At 43.8% G+C, this 16,440-nt stretch overlaps 7 protein-coding genes across 9 annotated transcripts in view; 4 read left to right on the plus strand and 3 right to left on the minus strand.

Moving 5' to 3' along the window:
* Nucleotides 1-2,324: 2,324 nt before the first annotated feature.
* On the plus strand, nt 2,325-4,942 carry LOC113202652 (general transcription factor IIH subunit 4). The gene is made up of 9 exons (XM_026416995.2): nt 2,325-2,775; nt 3,001-3,105; nt 3,219-3,350; nt 3,428-3,613; nt 3,707-3,887; nt 3,986-4,069; nt 4,159-4,343; nt 4,434-4,683; nt 4,765-4,942. The coding sequence occupies exons 1-9, from the start codon at nt 2,534-2,536 to the stop codon at nt 4,897-4,899; spliced, it is 1,500 nt and encodes a 499-aa protein (XP_026272780.2). The 5' UTR covers nt 2,325-2,533; the 3' UTR covers nt 4,900-4,942.
* On the minus strand, nt 4,901-6,715 carry LOC113202655 (melanoma-associated antigen D2). 2 transcript variants are annotated; one of them, XM_026416997.2, is made up of 6 exons: nt 6,553-6,715; nt 6,034-6,292; nt 5,744-5,936; nt 5,449-5,534; nt 5,236-5,367; nt 4,901-5,163 (listed from the first exon to the last, which is right to left on the minus strand). In XM_026416997.2, the coding sequence occupies exons 2-6, from the start codon at nt 6,277-6,279 to the stop codon at nt 5,080-5,082; spliced, it is 741 nt and encodes a 246-aa protein (XP_026272782.1). In that variant the 5' UTR covers nt 6,280-6,292; nt 6,553-6,715; the 3' UTR covers nt 4,901-5,079. The 2 variants fall into 2 exon arrangements, with proteins under 2 accessions (XP_026272782.1, XP_026272783.1); XM_026416998.2 differs by having other exon boundaries at nt 6,414-6,562.
* Nucleotides 6,716-6,904: 189 nt separating this feature from the next.
* Nucleotides 6,905-7,992, minus strand: LOC113202656 (protein lethal(2)essential for life-like). Its single transcript, XM_026416999.2, has 2 exons — nt 7,822-7,992; nt 6,905-7,731 (listed from the first exon to the last, which is right to left on the minus strand). The coding sequence occupies exon 2, from the start codon at nt 7,729-7,731 to the stop codon at nt 7,162-7,164; it is 570 nt and encodes a 189-aa protein (XP_026272784.1). The 5' UTR covers nt 7,822-7,992; the 3' UTR covers nt 6,905-7,161.
* A 1,318-nt stretch (nt 7,993-9,310) lies between these two features.
* LOC113202658 (nuclear nucleic acid-binding protein C1D) lies at nt 9,311-10,237 on the plus strand. Of its 2 annotated transcripts, XM_026417002.2 has the most exons (3): nt 9,325-9,555; nt 9,644-9,907; nt 9,977-10,237. In XM_026417002.2, exons 2-3 carry the CDS (start codon nt 9,656-9,658, stop codon nt 10,181-10,183), a joined length of 459 nt encoding a protein of 152 aa, XP_026272787.1. In that variant the 5' UTR covers nt 9,325-9,555; nt 9,644-9,655; the 3' UTR covers nt 10,184-10,237. The 2 variants fall into 2 exon arrangements, with proteins under 2 accessions (XP_052119580.1, XP_026272787.1); XM_052263620.1 differs by having other exon boundaries at nt 9,311-9,907.
* A 173-nt stretch (nt 10,238-10,410) lies between these two features.
* Nucleotides 10,411-12,370, minus strand: LOC113202654 (uncharacterized). The gene is made up of 7 exons (XM_026416996.2): nt 11,972-12,370; nt 11,551-11,761; nt 11,384-11,480; nt 11,112-11,306; nt 10,843-11,025; nt 10,600-10,755; nt 10,411-10,519 (listed from the first exon to the last, which is right to left on the minus strand). Exons 1-7 carry the CDS (start codon nt 12,048-12,050, stop codon nt 10,436-10,438), a joined length of 1,005 nt encoding a protein of 334 aa, XP_026272781.1. The 5' UTR covers nt 12,051-12,370; the 3' UTR covers nt 10,411-10,435.
* Nucleotides 12,371-12,997: 627 nt separating this feature from the next.
* On the plus strand, nt 12,998-14,827 carry LOC113202657 (receptor expression-enhancing protein 5). The gene is made up of 4 exons (XM_026417001.2): nt 12,998-13,275; nt 13,945-14,177; nt 14,263-14,398; nt 14,472-14,827. Exons 1-4 carry the CDS (start codon nt 13,155-13,157, stop codon nt 14,522-14,524), a joined length of 543 nt encoding a protein of 180 aa, XP_026272786.1. The 5' UTR covers nt 12,998-13,154; the 3' UTR covers nt 14,525-14,827.
* Nucleotides 14,828-14,976: 149 nt separating this feature from the next.
* Nucleotides 14,977-16,440, plus strand: part of LOC127749534 (uncharacterized) — a 6,353-nt gene continuing 4,889 nt past the window's right edge. Inside the window, exons 1-2 of the mRNA XM_052268087.1 lie at nt 14,977-15,465; nt 15,890-16,181. Of these exons, the coding sequence (XP_052124047.1) occupies nt 15,318-15,465; nt 15,890-16,181 (440 nt within the window). The 5' untranslated portion in view covers nt 14,977-15,317. The remainder of the gene's footprint in view (nt 15,466-15,889; nt 16,182-16,440) is intronic.

The following is a 16,440-nucleotide window of genomic DNA, read 5'->3' on the forward strand; positions in this document are numbered from 1 at the left end:
GTTTCACATATGTTGTGGTCAGAATAACCCGGGCTTACACTGATCGGAGCCCCAAATTCTTGCAAGACACATTTAAAAACGCCTGTTTTTGGGGGGTAAAAATACAGATTTCAGGAATTTCTGGAGGAAGCAATATTACTCACACATTTATTTTTTTGGCAGAAATGGAAACTTGGTGGTCATATCTTTCCATCAAACCCATAGAAGTTAAATTTTGTCAACGCATAATGGATTTGGAGGCAACAATAGTGAAATACGGCAAAATGTCCGAATTTAGGGCGCAAGTCCGAATTTAGGAACCATGACTGTACTGATATCGTTTCAACTCAGTTTCGCATATCACTTTCGATTCGTCACTGGGAGAGGCAATGTAGTGTTCGTCACTACGTTGATCATGCCCCCCCCCCCCCCCTCAGGCTCCTCGTAGTGGTGCGACACAGATGTTTCCCAGCTGCTATCACGTGAACTGATTGGTTTACGATGACGCCCTTAGCGCCGTCCGTGGCAGGTTATCTAATCTGACCGGCGCACTAAGGAGAGTGGGCGGCACTGACACACTGACACACGTAGAAGTGCTGGCGCAGCTTTACTTTTGTACTCTGTGGCTGAGGTAATCGGGACAAACTGAAAACAGAGAGAAAATTCTTCGGATGTTGATAAAGCATCCCGGTAAAGCTGAAATGCAGAAGAATGCGGGGAAGAAGAAAACGGAAATCGCTATGCTTCAACGTGGTGACTTCCGTTTTATTGGTCCCTGCCTTCTTCTGCATTTCAACTTTACCGGAATGCTTTATTATACAAAGGTGTCCCACAGGCATCCACAGGCATCCTAAAAAAACTAGGGGGAAGTAGAGCTCAAAATTAATTTCATGCTAAGACGGAATAAACTCGTTCTGTAACTTAAATTTGTCGCCCTTAATGTGGTGGGATTATCCAGAAAGTGCGTCCGTCATTTGCCATTCCGACATTGCCGAGTTCAGACAGTGCAAGGTTTAATAGCGCCTGATGGGTAGGCAACATCTTGCCTGTCGCGCGTGCGTGTAGTGCGGGGTTGTCTACCCTGAGTTTCGCAGGCGCCCAGGTCTGAGAAATACGGACGTACATTTTAGACGATCCCTACGAAAAACAAGTGCTGTTCTCAGTGCAGTGTTACAATATTTTCGGTGTCGCCGAACTTACACAGCGCGGGTAAACGCGAACTTAAGTGGTGGCGTATCTCCTACTTGTCATATCTCCCAAACTAATGATTGAGGGCGAAAAATAAGATAATTCTCGGATAACCCAGAGATTACAAATCTTTCAAAATTTGCGTTGCGTTCCGTTGAAGATACCACCTCGGATACCACGTTCTGGTGTCATTGGGGAGTACCCATATGGACCGCAAGTGAGAGAGTGTCACACACCTGCAGGCAGGAGCAGCGACAACATTCACAATGTTCTAGGTGAGTGACAAAATTTGTTGTCACACACCTACAGCAGTGTGAATTTCTTCACACATCTGCACACGAAAATCTTGTGAACTTTTTATTTATAGCGTATACAGAAACACACCCAAGAGCGAGCTTTTCTGAGGAGATGTTGCTGCGGTGGAAGCTTGGCTACCTGCAGCCGAGGGTCCGCGCAAAGGGATAGGCGGGAGGACACAGCCGGCCCATGTGTTGCGGCGGTAGCTGAAGAGGTAGTAGTTAAGAAGAGTTTCAATAAGAAAAGCTCGCTCCTAGTTGTGTCCCTGTATACTAAGTTCTGTAGTGCCTAGCTTACGTATTATTAATACGCCAGTATAAAGAAATTTGTTCATACAGGCGTATTATAAAATGCGTAAGAGCATGTTTACAGAACTCAGTAACATATGTCAGTAAGCTATGAATAAAAAAGTTCATAAGAATTTAGTGTGAGTTGAGCAATATTCCCGCGTGTAAACAATGCGGTACGGTAGAACTACACAAATAAAATACAGAGCCTCTCGGACACCCCGTACATGTCCAGCACGTAGTACGTCTCATAGATGGTTCACTAGTGCTGACATGTCGCGTGCACGCTAACGAATCGGATCGTCACGATTTTACCGCTTCTTTCTGGAGAGCAGCCCTTCGAGTTTTCTGATTGGTCAGCAAGAACTTTTCTTTTATTGGACATGTGGCCATTTCCACCACGGGCCGAGACTTGCGTAGAGGGGGGTAGAAATTGTGGGTGGGAAGGGGGTGGGGGGGTGAGGACCACTGACCACTGCCACGCACACTGTGCTTATCGGAACACAAACATGACCCCAGACCTCCGGGCTCGCCACCCCGTGACCCCTGACCCCTGGAGGGGCTGATCCTGACAGGCACGACTCGGCAGGTGCCGATCATTGTGACTGGACAAGGTCGCTGTGGTCGTGTCCGATGCGTGAGGCGCAGCTTGCGAGCCTCACTGTCCCAATGCGTTCAGCGGGCGATGCTGTGAACTTCCCTCTTCCGCTCCGCCCCGGGCCCGCCGGCCGCGCCGGGAGGTTCAGGTGCAAGTGCAGGCCAATGACCCCGGGCCGCGGGGTATGGGCGGGCTGCATGGGGTATCGACGCGGCGGGCCGCTGTGACGCTAGCAGCGGGCTCTGGCGGGAGAGCTTTCGGGATCAAATGCAAATGTATAGTAATGGCGGATGCCGGAAAAGCATCTAAACAGAACCAATCGAAGACTTTTCAGTGTAAAAACTTGCACGACTACTTGAAAACTTTACCTGCATCAACTTTGGATAGATTGTACAATCATCCAACCACATGTCTTGCAGTGTACAGGTGAGTTAGCCGGCAATGCACCGGCATGATAGTGAGGTTAAGTTTGTGTTATTCTTTCTCATTGGAACTTTCAAAGTTCTGTGTCGAAAGACCGAAAGCATAATCTTCAGGCAAAATACCACGGTTAAATTATTGGATTTTTTTTTCTATTGCACTTGGACTTGTATTTGCCACAAATCTGGTTAAATTGCCATCTTTATACTAAAAACTGTTCTTTTATTTCAGAGAATTGCCAGAAATCGGTCGACATTATGTGATAAGAATTTTGTTTGTTGAACAACCAGTTCCTCAAGCAGTTGTTGCTTCATGGTTGTCACAAGAAAACTCCAAGTATGTTTGCAATTTGTCTCCAACAGTATAGCCAAAAAGATGTACTCCGTCATGTGAGTCATCTTTAAATTTCCTATCCCATTAGCTTTATTAATTTGATTTTACTATTTTAGAGAACACAATGAGGTTACCAAAGTCCTCAAGGAATTGCAAGTGTGGCAAGAGGCACCCATACCGGGTGGGCTTCCTGGATGGATTCTCAATCCAATTTTCAAGAAGAACTGCCGCATGGCACTGTTGGGAGGGTAAAAATTGATTGAAAATCTTCTTTTCATTCACCAAAATCTTTTTGAGTACTGACTTTATTTTTTTGCTTTCACAGAGGGAGAGCCAATTGCATCCAATCTCAGCTTGATGCTGACAGTAAGCCAAGAGACATCCCGTTTTTAGATCAGTATGCTACAGAGCGATGGGAATGTGTTTTGCACTACATGGTAGGATCCCAACAGCAGGAGGGAATATCAGCAGATGCTGTAAGATTACTGCTGCATGCCAGACTTATGAAACGGTGAGCCCAATGTGCTTGATACCTGACTCCGATTAGATTAGATTTGTATCTTTTTCAAATTAGTTATGTATTGTTAATAATTATTGTATTTAGAGATGAGGAAGATGGCAGTCCAGTTATCACAAGAGAAGGATTTCAGTTTCTTCTGATGGATACTGCACAACAAGTTTGGCACTTTATTTTGCAGTATCTTGATACTGTACAAGAACACAATCTAGATCTTGTGGAATGTCTTACATTTCTCTTCCAGTTAAGTTTTAGTACACTTGGTAAGGTAAGTGTGTAGGAAAGAAAATTTATCATTGAGTGTCCACCAGAAGTTACCAACCACCCAATGATTTTCAGTAAACATTATATATGTTGTTATTTCAGGATTATAGCACTCAGGGAATGAGTGAAGCAATGTTGAAATTCTTACAACATCTTCGAGAATTTGGATTAGTCTACCAACGAAAGGTCTGTACAATTAATAATTGAAGCATTTTCTCTGTGTGTATATTGGAGAGTTTTTTTATAATGTTTTTCTTCTTCTTACTGTTGTATAGAGGAAGGGAGGTAGATTTTATCCCACTCGTTTGGCTTTAAATATAGCAGCTGGCCAAACTAGTGCCCCTGGGGACATAGAGCGTGTGGGATACATTGTAGTAGAGACTAACTACAGAGTGTATGCTTACACAGACTCAAATTTGCAGGTGGCTTTAGTTGCTCTGTTCTGTGAGATGATGTACAGGTGAGACTTTATTAATTAATATTAGAATTGTGCATGAATGATCTATTCATGAGCTGAATTGTTTACCCTCACCATGCATGGTTCTTCCAGGTTCCCAAACTTAGCTGTTGGTATTCTAACTAGAGATTCAGTGCGACAAGCTCTGAGAAGTGGAATCACAGCAGAACAAATGATTAATTTCTTGAGGCTGCATGCACATCCTCGCATGGTGGCAAATGGGCCCCCAGTATTACCCCCCACTGTTGTTGATCAGATCAAATTGTGGGAAAATGAGCGTGATAGATTTAACTTTTCAGAGGGAGTTTTATATAGCCAGTTCCTATCGCAACAAGATTTCCAGGTTTGTTCTTTAATTCCTGCTAGAAATTGTTACCAAGTGGTGTATATTTTTGGGTGATAATCCTTTTTCTGTCAATTCTAGGTACTTCGAGATCATGCTCAAGACCAAGGTGTACTAATATGGCAAAATGAACGACAGAGAACAATGGTTGTGACCAAAGGAGGGCATGATGATGTGAAAAGATTTTGGAAAAGATACAACAGAGGAAACGATTAAATTCATTAACTTGTCTATGTTTATTAAATCACTTAAAACAGTATATCAGTCTGGTTATTACTAAAAATATGAAATAGACTTCAACAGTTTTATTTGGAAAACAAATTTTACTTAACTAAAATACTGAAAACAACCAACTTAAGAAAATTGTCTTTGGAATGAGGAAAAATCTGTAGAGCATTAAGATTGTCCTCTCAGTGCTTCAAACTCAACAACAGCTTTGTACTGGGCAGCCCAAGATTCGATTTTATCACGGCCATAAATCTAAAACACATCAAAGGGTTCAAATTTGATATCTTTTAAGAAGGTTAACAGGTTAAGCATATTTAAACTTACTTCTGTAGCGAATTTTAATGTTTCCCTAGGACACACTTCTTCAATTGCTCGGACACCCCAACGATATTCATATTTAGGAGGGTCAGTGTTGTCAATTCTCACAACATCCAGGTACTTCTGAGTTTTAAACAACTGCAACATAGATGCATGTTATACACATACTGCTCCTGTTATTATACAGCAAGGGAAACTAGAGTCAAAAAACTTGTTTACCTCTAATACTTTTTTAACATCACCAAAATGATCATGAATTTCTGTAGGATCAATGTCAAGTAGTTGTAAAAAACCATGGATTTTGCCTGCCGAGCAAGAGAGACATATCATTACTTAAATTACCTGAAAAATGTATATGTAAAGCAGACTAGCTTTGCATAAGCTCAGACTTAAACTAGACGAGTAAGGAATATAAATTGCAAACATCACTCAAAATCAGTTAGATAATTTATCATCATTGCTTTACAATGGTTCTATAAAAGATCTGTATTTAAAAAAAAGAAAAAAAACTTACTTTGTTCTACCCCACAATCTCTCCACCTTCCATTAGTTTGCATGAATAAAATAGTTAAAATAATGGTAAGTAGCGTCATTTCAGCTTGAGTAGTTGGTGAGAGGGCAATATGCTCTTGGAATTTCATGTTGTTTATCAACAGGTACTGTTTAGGATTCTTGGAGTGGTCTTCAACCAGTTTTATACCATACACCTGGAAAACAGATTAAGTGTGGCAATAAGAAAAAAGTTCTACAATTGTCAGGACACATTTATGACATGGCAAGTAAATAATTTTAGTTCACACATACGTCTTTAAGCATTTTCCCAGCCAACTGTATCACTTGCCCAGTATTCTTTGAAATGTTCTTCGTCACATTCCTAACAATATCACTGTGCTTAATCGGAACTTTGTCAAAGTCATTCATCAACATATACCTTACAGCAGTTCTTGCAAGCTCTTTAATTTCACCAGTACCGACATATTGAGACTGTGATCGTGGGGTGCCTTGAGAGCCTTGAGACAGTCGTTGAGATGAAGGTTGAGATTTAGACATGGTCACAGTTTACCTGGAATAGTGAGGAAAGGCTGGTGTATCCAAGACAATAAGAACAGTGCTGTACTGTTAAATTAATTCTCGAAACGAAGAAATGGCTCATAAAACATGAATAATAAACAGATTTTTAATACCTTGAAAATTTGTTCAGAGTGCATTAACCAACATAAACAACAACCATGAAAAGGTTTAGGTTAGATTAGGCACTACCGTTTAGACATGGTTAAGAACTAGAACTATCAAACTATGGAAAGGCAAAAGTATGATACTCACATGAATGCAAACCTCAGAAAGTGTTAAAAGTTGGTGTTCAAAAAATAGGAAGTCTAAAATGCATTTACAGTTTATCGGTCGAGATACATCTAGAGAAATCTCCCTCCAAATAGACCCACTGTTACCATCCCATGTATGTAAACAATTCCAACGTTTATGGTAGAAATTTTAATGAAGTTACTTTAATCATCTTGAATTTTATTTTTGGAAGTATTTGTCATGTTATTACTTGATTGCACCCGTCTCTTGATTTGCATGAGAATATGGTGACTGTGTTGTGGGACGGTGGTACGAGTTGTGCGCGCGATTCAAAATGCAAGAGAAGGGAGGGGTACCAAATACAACAAACTGATAGACATGAAAGGTGATTTATTTATTTCTAAAATATCAAAGAACACTTCCTAAGCATTAAAGAAAAAGAAACCTAATAATAACATAATGTGTGGCATGAAATAAGTCAGTAATCAGTCTTAACTTTCTCGCACTAGACTACACGAAAATAAAGTACCTAGGCATATGGAATTTGGCTTCGAAAAACAAGATTGCTTCTTAAATTAAGGCAACAGAACACGTGAAGTATGCAGAAGATTCGTGAAACTCTCAAACCACTTATTTTTCCATCTTCTCATCATCCTGCTTCAGCGCCCGGCCTTCCTTGTGCTGAATGGCTGCCGGCTGCTGCGTCTGGGTAATGGGCACGCTCCTGGTGTTGGCTGCAGGCGGCAGGGCCTTCTTGGGGGCGGTCACCACCAGGACGCCGTCAGAGGAGAGAGACGACGCCACGGTGTCCGGGTCCACGCTGTCGGGCAGCTTGTAACGGCGGCTGAAGGAGCGCGAGATGTAGCCGTGCTCGTCCTGGCGCTCCTCGTGGCTCCCTTCCACCACGACGTAGCCGTCAACCACCTTGACGGCGAGCTCCTCCGGCTTGAACTGCTTCACGTCCAGGTTGATGCGCACGGCGTCCTTGTCGTCGACGAGGTGCGACACGCCGCTCTGGCGGTGGTGCTGGGCGCGCCAGGGCCGCAGGTAGTGGGTGGACAGCAGGGGCGCCGCGACGGAGGACAGCGACGGCGACAAGAGGTCGTCGCGGAGCAGCACGTCCCCGAAGTACTGGTCGAAGAGGTTGGCTGGGCGGCGGAGGCTGTCCAGCTCGCTAAGCAGAACGGGCAGGAGAGACATCTGCAACGGGAGAGCAGGAACATGATGGTCACTTCGGGTGACGACGTAGAGAAGGGGGATGGGGAAGGACCTGATGGCAGCAGAACTTACCGTGAGCAATTTACTCGATGAGAGAATGAAGAGTCGACAACGACGGGCGTAACCGCAGAGGTAGGTATCGCAGGGAATTCCCTCGGAGGGCGAACTAGAGCGTCACTCGGTGATCCGCTTGGCACGCTGGCTCAGGAGAGACTGATGCCGGCCGGCCGGCGAGCGAACGCTTTTATGGGCGGAGCGAAGGGGAGGGGGGCGCTGCTAAGGGCGAAACACCGCGAAGCTTCCTGAACTTCCCGAACCGACGAGAGCGCTCCCCACCACCCACCTACGAGGGGGAAGAAAAGGGAAGAGGGAGGGGTGGAAGCGTCGAGAGCGACGCCTTTTGGCTCACCCTCTCACAATATTTACTGTTAACGTTTTATCGTTATCACTTGAAGAGATGAATATAGGGATGAGAACAATCTCATGGATGACCGAACCAACGCGAGATGACGTGTGGACGAGGTGAAAGAGTGAATAAGCCCTTGTACCATCAAATTTGGTGGCTACAACCTAAGATGACTATATATCTTCTTTTATTTTGCACAGAAAATCTTTACACTTAACACGTTCCTACCGGCTCATTTTTTGCACCTCTGACATAACATGGGAGCGTGGCCACAAAGTGGTCACGCCATAAGGAACCCATTAATGACTGACGTGAGTGATTTCATATATGGTATTTGCGTTATTTAACAGGGTGTATTGTGATCACATGGTGATCACGCCGCCGACGGTGTTAAATATGCCAAATAAATTTCACCATTTACGAAATACTCAACAGAATTGGCCAAGTTGAACTCGAAGTTGAACTTATTTCGAATCCCTTATGTCAAATTGACGTCAAATAAATGGAACGTGATTTTTTTTGTCACCCTGAATGCGCTTCTTCGCGGACTCTCCGTGTTTACTGAAGTTTCTTTTGATTTTTAGCGATATTTTGCTTGACGCCGTCCTGTCAGCCTGGGACGCCGGGTAGGTAGGCATCCCATCGTACCGAAACCCGTCGTCTCGCACTGTAGCGTCTACTCCGAAATTTCTCCTCTACCATGATTATTCGATTATTCTGTACCAAAGGCTCGAGCCTGAAAAGTATTGTATACCGTACTGATGTGCAATTATTTTGTTCGCTCCATCCAAGTTCGTATAACTTCTCGACGAGACGGTCGCGCCTTTACCGGACGTTTCCAGATCTTTCTCATCGTCTCTCTGCCGCTAATGCCGCCGATCCCTACAATGCACTAAGTAAGAAAACGTAAAGAAAATATAAACTTTCGACTTTTGAACATGCGTGTGGTGTGATTTGTTCCTAAAATGGGTGACCGGAACATTTATGTGTGATTGAAGCCCGCAGGAATTGCTGCATGTCTCAAAACTTCTGGAACACCGCGCGTCTCCTCGAACAGTCTAGAACAATCAAGGCGCATATCCCGGCGCTGGTCTACCGTGAGGCCGGAGCACATTTTCAAGTCACACGATGCTAGATTCCTAGACAGACCAAACTGCGAATCAAACGTTGTACAACTTGAATTGCTCCCCCGCAACCAGTTCAAATTACACCGCACCGGTGATAGGACAAGCTAAGCTATTGGCAGCTCGCTACTCGCAGTCATTTTCCCTATTTCCACACCTCGCTTATTTCCACGAGATACGCACGGTGGGTGGTGTAAGGTTAGGTTCTTCGAGGGTGCTCAATGTTTACATAGAATTTCTAATTGAAAAAGGGGAAAGCTGCTTTGACTTCGTGGTGTATGTCCCAAAACTTTAATCTCTCAATCAAAATATTAGCATAGTCGTTAAAATAATCAAAGGTCTAAAGTTAGTGCTTATTTTGTAGAAATACTTCAGCATGGCTATCCCAACAGAGGAATTGGGTGAACTTGCGAAAGACGAAGCTTTTAAATCTGTTATAAATAAATTTCATATGTCTGTCGACAAAGTCGGAGACGCTCTAGAACTTTGCTGTGGTCGGGATGTTTATGCAGACTTGTCACCAGAAGAAAGAGTAGAATATGACCTTTTTCTCTCTTACTCTCTTAATTCACTGTTTTGGAGTTATCTTCGAACACAAGGAGTCGACCCTCTGAAACATGGTGTCAAGGTAATATGTTCTTTTCAAATTAATGTAAATAATTATTTTTTCACCCGTTTGATAACGATCCCTTTACAGAATGAGCTCGACCGGGTGAAGAGTTACATGACACGCGCCAAACAAGTCCGTGAGAAACAGAGCATGCCAAGGATAGATAAAGAAGCTGCAGAGCGGTTTGTCACTAGCGGCTTATGGGAGCCTGGCCAGGCTAAAATAAAATCAGGCTCAGGAAATGGAGTCAATAAAAGAAAGAGGCTTGAAAGTGACAGCGAAGAAGAGACTTGACTTCCAGTTCAAATTTTGTAATTTACTGTAAATAAACCATTAATTATCTGTTAAGTTATGTGGACTGGCCTCCTCTCATTCGTTAGTCAGAATTTTTAAAAGCCTTATGTGAAGTAACGGGTCAACAAAAATAGTTTTTATTGTTAATTATAGGCAGTACATGTTACAGATAGTTACAGAGTATATGGTAAAAGGGGCCAGCCTTTTTGTGATGAGAAAACACTTCATAACGAATGGATAGTAAATTTATTATTAATTATAAAATTTCTTTTTGATGGGTGTCATTACTTCTTTGTTGTCTCCTAATGTCAGAGGGGCCAAAATTCTCTCCTCAACCTGTTAAAAAAGTGGCATAGAGTCACAGTTTCAGTTTATGGACTAGAAATATAGACACACTTAAACCTCCGTGTACTCACTGTTGTTTTCAAACACTTCAGATTATTAGTTTTAGCTCTGTCCATACCGGAGTTGAGTATCAACTGAACTGTATCTTCATACAAGCTGTGGTGTTTTACATTATGAATATCTCTGAATACTCTGTCCCATTCAGACAGCAAAACATGACCCTGAACCTAATTAAAAATAAAACAATAAAATTGTAAGTGGTTGGAAGAGCTCTAGAAAGAAAAGTTAACATTAGGCAAATTGATAATTCCTACCTTAATGTTGAATGCCAATTCTGACTCAATGACTTTCCTGGCCACCAGTGATATGGCAGTATTTATGGATTTGTTTTTTAAAGCAAAACCAGCAACAATGGTTTCTACTTTTCCCTTATAATTAGGATTTACATAAAGTTTCTTACAACACAGTAAGGCCTTGTCCAAAGCATCTTTTGTGCCCTATAGATAAAAATATTAAAATCAATGAAATGCTGGAAAGAAAATTAAAAAATGCTAGAATATCACATGATCACCATGACCATTACCTGTTTGTAAAGACTAATCACATACAGCATCGGAACTAATGGATGTCTTAGAACATAGTACCATTCCTTATCACACAAAAATTCATAAACAGAGCTTGCCTCTTCAAAATATCCAGTCTCGATCAACAAGTCCATAAGAATGATAACCGACATGGCATCATCAGTTTGTTTCACAAATTTGGGGTTCTTAAAAATCTGAAAGAGATTTTGCATAAAGAATTCACATATACAGAAAAAAATATTAAGAAATTCAAATTGTGGTGGATGCTTACTTCTAAAGCTAGTAGTGGTTTGTTTAAATAGTGGCATGTCCTCATCATTACAGGACCAAATTTGAATGAAGTGAACAGAGATGTTTCTTCAAAGTACCTGAAAGTAAAGTTGGTTAAGATAATATTTCAGGGTGTTGATTACAGAATACAAATGGCAACACACTCACTTCTCTGATAACTCTACTATTGTTGATAACTCATGTTCTTTGGCTAAAATCCATGCCAGTTTGAGGTCCTCTTCAAAAACATTATTCTCTGACAAGAGTCGAAGCCAGAAGGACTCCATGTTACTGACTCTCGATGCAAACCTTTCCTTTTCTTTGTCATAATTATCCAACTTCAGGAAAGCTCGGTCACAAATAAACCTCGACACTGTACCTGGAAAAAAAAAATGAGTATCAGGACGGTATTATCCAGGCCACCAATTGAAGCTGTATCCATTCTGTCACACAAGTCGGGTTAAAAGTAAATCAAATCATGGATGGAAACAAAATGATCCCTCTCAATGACAATCTAAAAGGATAAAATCCAAATACCCTTGAGCCCTTGCTGACAACTCAAGGAAATCAAGCACCACTCAGCACTTACATTGAACTAGGGGAAAACAGTGCTTCTTTGTGATGAGTGTGAATGGTGGAATCAAACTCCGAATAGTCCTTGAAATCATTTCCTAGAAAATGAATTGTTCTTCCTTTTAATGTGAAAAAGTCGCTTCATGGAAAACGCGGAATTGACAACAATAACATTGTACATCTGCTGAAAGGAAAGGAAATAGCAGACAGCAGACAGGACCGGAGTTTTCCCTGCAGATTCACATTACTGTCCAAATGCCAAAACTTGTATTGGCAAGGCGCAAGGCTATACTGCTCATTGCAAGTTTAAATCGTTTGAACTTTGAAATACAGGCGAAAATCCACGCACAAGCAAAACGAAGAAGTGAAACGTTTTTTTCTTCTGTTTTTCTTATTCTAAAGAGTGAGTAAATATTCTGATATTTTGGACTCTATGGGCCTGTCCAGATAGCAACGGCCGTAGGCCGTAGCGCCGCAGGCCGTGACGGCAGTACGGCCGCGACGGCGCCACCGGCGGCGCGCGGCGCGATTTTTGAATATAACATCTAAAACAACTTGATTTCTTCGACAGTTATCGTCTAATAAACATTTTGCAACGCAGTGCAACGTCAGAACAACTAAATATGATTACGCAGATAGCACAAAAATCAGGTATTATGCACCAGCGTATACACGCTCGATGAAAGATAGGCGTTGGTGACCAGGTTGGGTTAGATTCAACATGAGATCAGAAAATTTGTATTTTTCTACTTGATGACTACTTGCAGATATTTTTTCCACCTTTTATCACTCCACACTAGCTATGCCTGTGTCGACAAGTTTAAATTTTCGCTAATCATCAAGGAAACTAAGTTGTATGGGATGTTATTCAAAAACCGCGCCACGCGCGCTGCCAGTGGCGCTGTCACGGCCGTACGGCCGTGACGGCTTACGGCGCTACGGCCTACGGCCGTCGCTATCTGGACAGGCCCTATGGCCAAATAGCTGTTACAGTTTTTCATACAACAGACCCCAGCGCTCTTCTGCGATTCGTCACAGGCCGAGACATTTTGAAGAAGACAAGAAGTCAGACGAAGACTGAATGATCAGCTCTTCTATAATTATAGTTTCTTTCGGTGCGGACGTAGCGATAGAGCGGTTCATACATTGCAGGTGTGAGTGGAAGAGATCGTCTGGAACCAACAAATAAAACGACTAAAATGACGTCGAGGATCATCGCCAGCGTCGAGAAGCACCTCAACGACGAGAGCAAACCCTGGGCCAAATGGTTGGCCCTCGGCGAGGAGAAGACCGGTTTGAAGAGGCTCTACCTTTTCGGAAGTAAGTTCCAAATTTCGCCCCATTCATTTCCCCGGGCGGTGGACCCTCGGCCGCCCAGGTACGTCGGGGCGCCGATATTCTTGGGCCGCCGTCTCGTCCGCATGACACTCGCGCTCGTTCGTTAAATCGCGCGGGAATGCGTGGCCGATAGCCTGAGGTGAACGCATTGTTCTTTAAAACCAGTCTGACGGGTCAGCGTCAGCATCTGTCTGTCAGCACGCTGGTACCAGCTGGAAGTGTCCTGCCCCTGAACTTTGACCTAGCGGGCGGCGGAGTGCGTTCGAGGCGTTTCGCTCAAGGATTTTTTTTCCCTTGCTCGCTCTGTTTCTCCCCCCCCCCCTCCCCCCTCTTCCTGATGCCCCGACCTACCATTACCTGTAGTGACGATACGTGTTTGATTACGGACCCTCCTCGCCTTTACCCGAATTTCAATGTCATGGCGTTTCTCTGCTGTAGTTCGTCATTGTACAGTCTTTAATGACTGTTTGGTGGGGCCCTCTTCGCACTAATCTTCCACTTAAGATAGGCTACATGCTTTTCCTCGATTCTTATCTCATTTATCACCTATCACAATAAGTTTATTGTTGCCCCATTTTGCTTGCTCTTAAATTATTTGCGCTACTCAGAATTTTTTTAACCTAAATCTCGTTTCTTTTCTTTTTTTCCCAGTTGCCCTTTTCCTGTTCTCCACTTACTTGGTCTTCGGATATGGAGCCCAGCTGTTGTGTAACTGCGTAGGATTTGCTTATCCTGCTTATGCATCAATCAAGGCCATTGAAAGTCCACAGAAAGGCGATGATACCAAATGGCTCACGTACTGGACTGTATTTGCTGGGTTCTCATTAGTAGAGTTCTTCTCCAACATCATTGTTGGATGGATCCCAGTTTACTGGCTTGTAAAGGTATGCTTGTAATTACGAGATGGGTCTGTATCTAGTTGTATCCAATAATTCTTGTCACCTGATTTCTTTATTTGAACTTTTGTAGTGCGTTTTTTTCGTTTGGCTCTTTGCACCTCTTGAAGACAATGGTTCAGTTGTCATCTACAACCGAATTATCAAACCCCGCTTTTTGAAATATGAGAGCAAAGTTGACAATGCTATGAGTGGTCTTGCTGACAAAGGTGAGTTTTTGACAAGTTACTTTGAGCGCGCTGATGTCAATCATAAGAGCTAAAGTATTTCTGTCTTTTTCAGTCACCAAAACTGTAACAAGCAATCTCTTTGAAGAGAACAGGAAGAGAGATTAATTGTACAGTATTATCTAAAGAAGACTGCGGGTCATGGGAGATGAGTAGGTCGTGTGTGAGTGAACTTATGGGGAGGGACATCAAACTCAGTTGAGTTGTTTCAACCTTGCCATACTTGTCTTTAAATGTGTTCACAGTGTATTTTATTGGTGTAAGAAATGTCTTGTTTTATTATTGATGTCAACAAAGTTGCATTTGTTTTCCGCTTCCCTACTATAAGTCTTCGTTAAAATTTTGTGTTTTAAGCCATCCTTGTTAAGCCATCCTTGTACAGTTTTCATTAAACACAGACTCTGAATTGAATGTTGTTTTCCAAGATATTTCTCCCACTTCCATTTCCTTAAATTATACCACCAGTTGTTCAAATCTAGAAAGGCAAAGATCTAAAGTAGATAAAATGTTGTGTTTCAGTCCTTTTCAATTCTTTCCCGCATTGTGAGGTCATTTGGCCGCGCTGGCTTTGAGCCAACATGACAACATTGCCATCATTAAAATAATTACACTCTAGCAAGTTGAAATAGAAACATGCAATCAAAATAATTATTCTGTAAAATGATTCGTTTTATCCTGAAGAACCGCTGATTGAATTATCATAGCAAGATGCACGATGTCACAAAGAACCTGTCACAAATGTGTCATGTTGGCAGCATGTGTAGGCGGAGCGGACACATCGCACCGCAGTAAAATTGAATCAGCAACGGTCATCGTGCCTATTGTGCCGGTTAGTCCCGTGCAGCCCTTGCGTTAAATTTAACCATTTCTCTGGATCTGAGATTAAGGAGTGAGTTCGAACATGGGCGAACTGTTGCCGGAACACACGAGCATCGCGCCGCCTTCATTCGAGGAGCGTAGGTTCATCAGATACCTGGGCTTCCTGCCGGCCGCAGCCGGGCCTACTGGATCAGCAGGTTATATCGCCTGGGAGCAGGAGATTGCCGAAGGTAAGGGCTTTACGTCAGGCTTCAGGGTTTGAACACGTCTCGGCGAGGTCACAGTGCCGCACAGTGCCGTTAACGGCCAGAGTACGCTGAGGCCGAGGGTTTGCCTGATCAGGCCTCATCTCTCACCTGCAGTGGCCTGCATCAGGCCGACCCTTAGCGAAGGCCATTGCCGGCTAAATGTGCAATAAGGCCGCTATCAGGCTGATCAGCACAAGTTTCCCGATTTTGTGGCACTCTGTGTCCCACCCGACAACAGTCGCAAAACCGGTACGGAACAGACGTTGGGTATCGCCACCAACCCCTCTACCATTGGGATGAAAACACATGTTTCGGGGTGCCACCCCGATACCTCAAGTGTCGCCATTTTACTTCTTCACGCCAGGCTCTGAAATAGCCCATTATCACTGCTTATCTTACCTTTCAGGCGGCGACGACGGACGTCAGCCGTGGTTCGGCACGGGGTCCGATGATGAGGCCCAGGGCGCATTTGACTGGCGAGGCCCGCCGTGTCCAGCCGAGGACAAGGACGTCGTGGTGGCGGCGTCGCAAAGTGAGGACGACGAGGATGTGGACGTCATTGCGCGGCGCTGGCCCGGCCTGTGTCGGGGTAAGTTTGGATTTGCAACAACTGCACTCACCGACGGGCGTGTCTGCCTGATAAAGCATTTCACGCGAATTCAGTGCGCATTTGGCACAATTAATGCGCCACCAACTGTGTCACATTTTATGATCAATTCTACGGGGAGGGGGTGGGGGTGGGGGCTACGACGCGCCCGCCTCGCTTATAGAGCAGGAACACTCGAGGTCTCGAGGGTGGCGCTCTCCGGTAGCGCCTGCAGTACGCTGGGTAGGCCGACCCGCCAAGCAGCTGTGCGGAGCTGACGGCCCGCCCTGAGCGCCTACCACCCGACTCCCGACATCTCTGCTCCGATCACGTGGGGGACACTCGCGACGCGAATGTCCACATCCCCCCCC

The sequence above is a fragment of the Frankliniella occidentalis genome, unplaced genomic scaffold (assembly GCF_000697945.3).
Source record: "Frankliniella occidentalis isolate FOCC.00 unplaced genomic scaffold, Focc_3.1 Scaffold1, whole genome shotgun sequence".
Taxonomy (NCBI): Eukaryota; Metazoa; Arthropoda; class Insecta; order Thysanoptera; family Thripidae; genus Frankliniella; species Frankliniella occidentalis.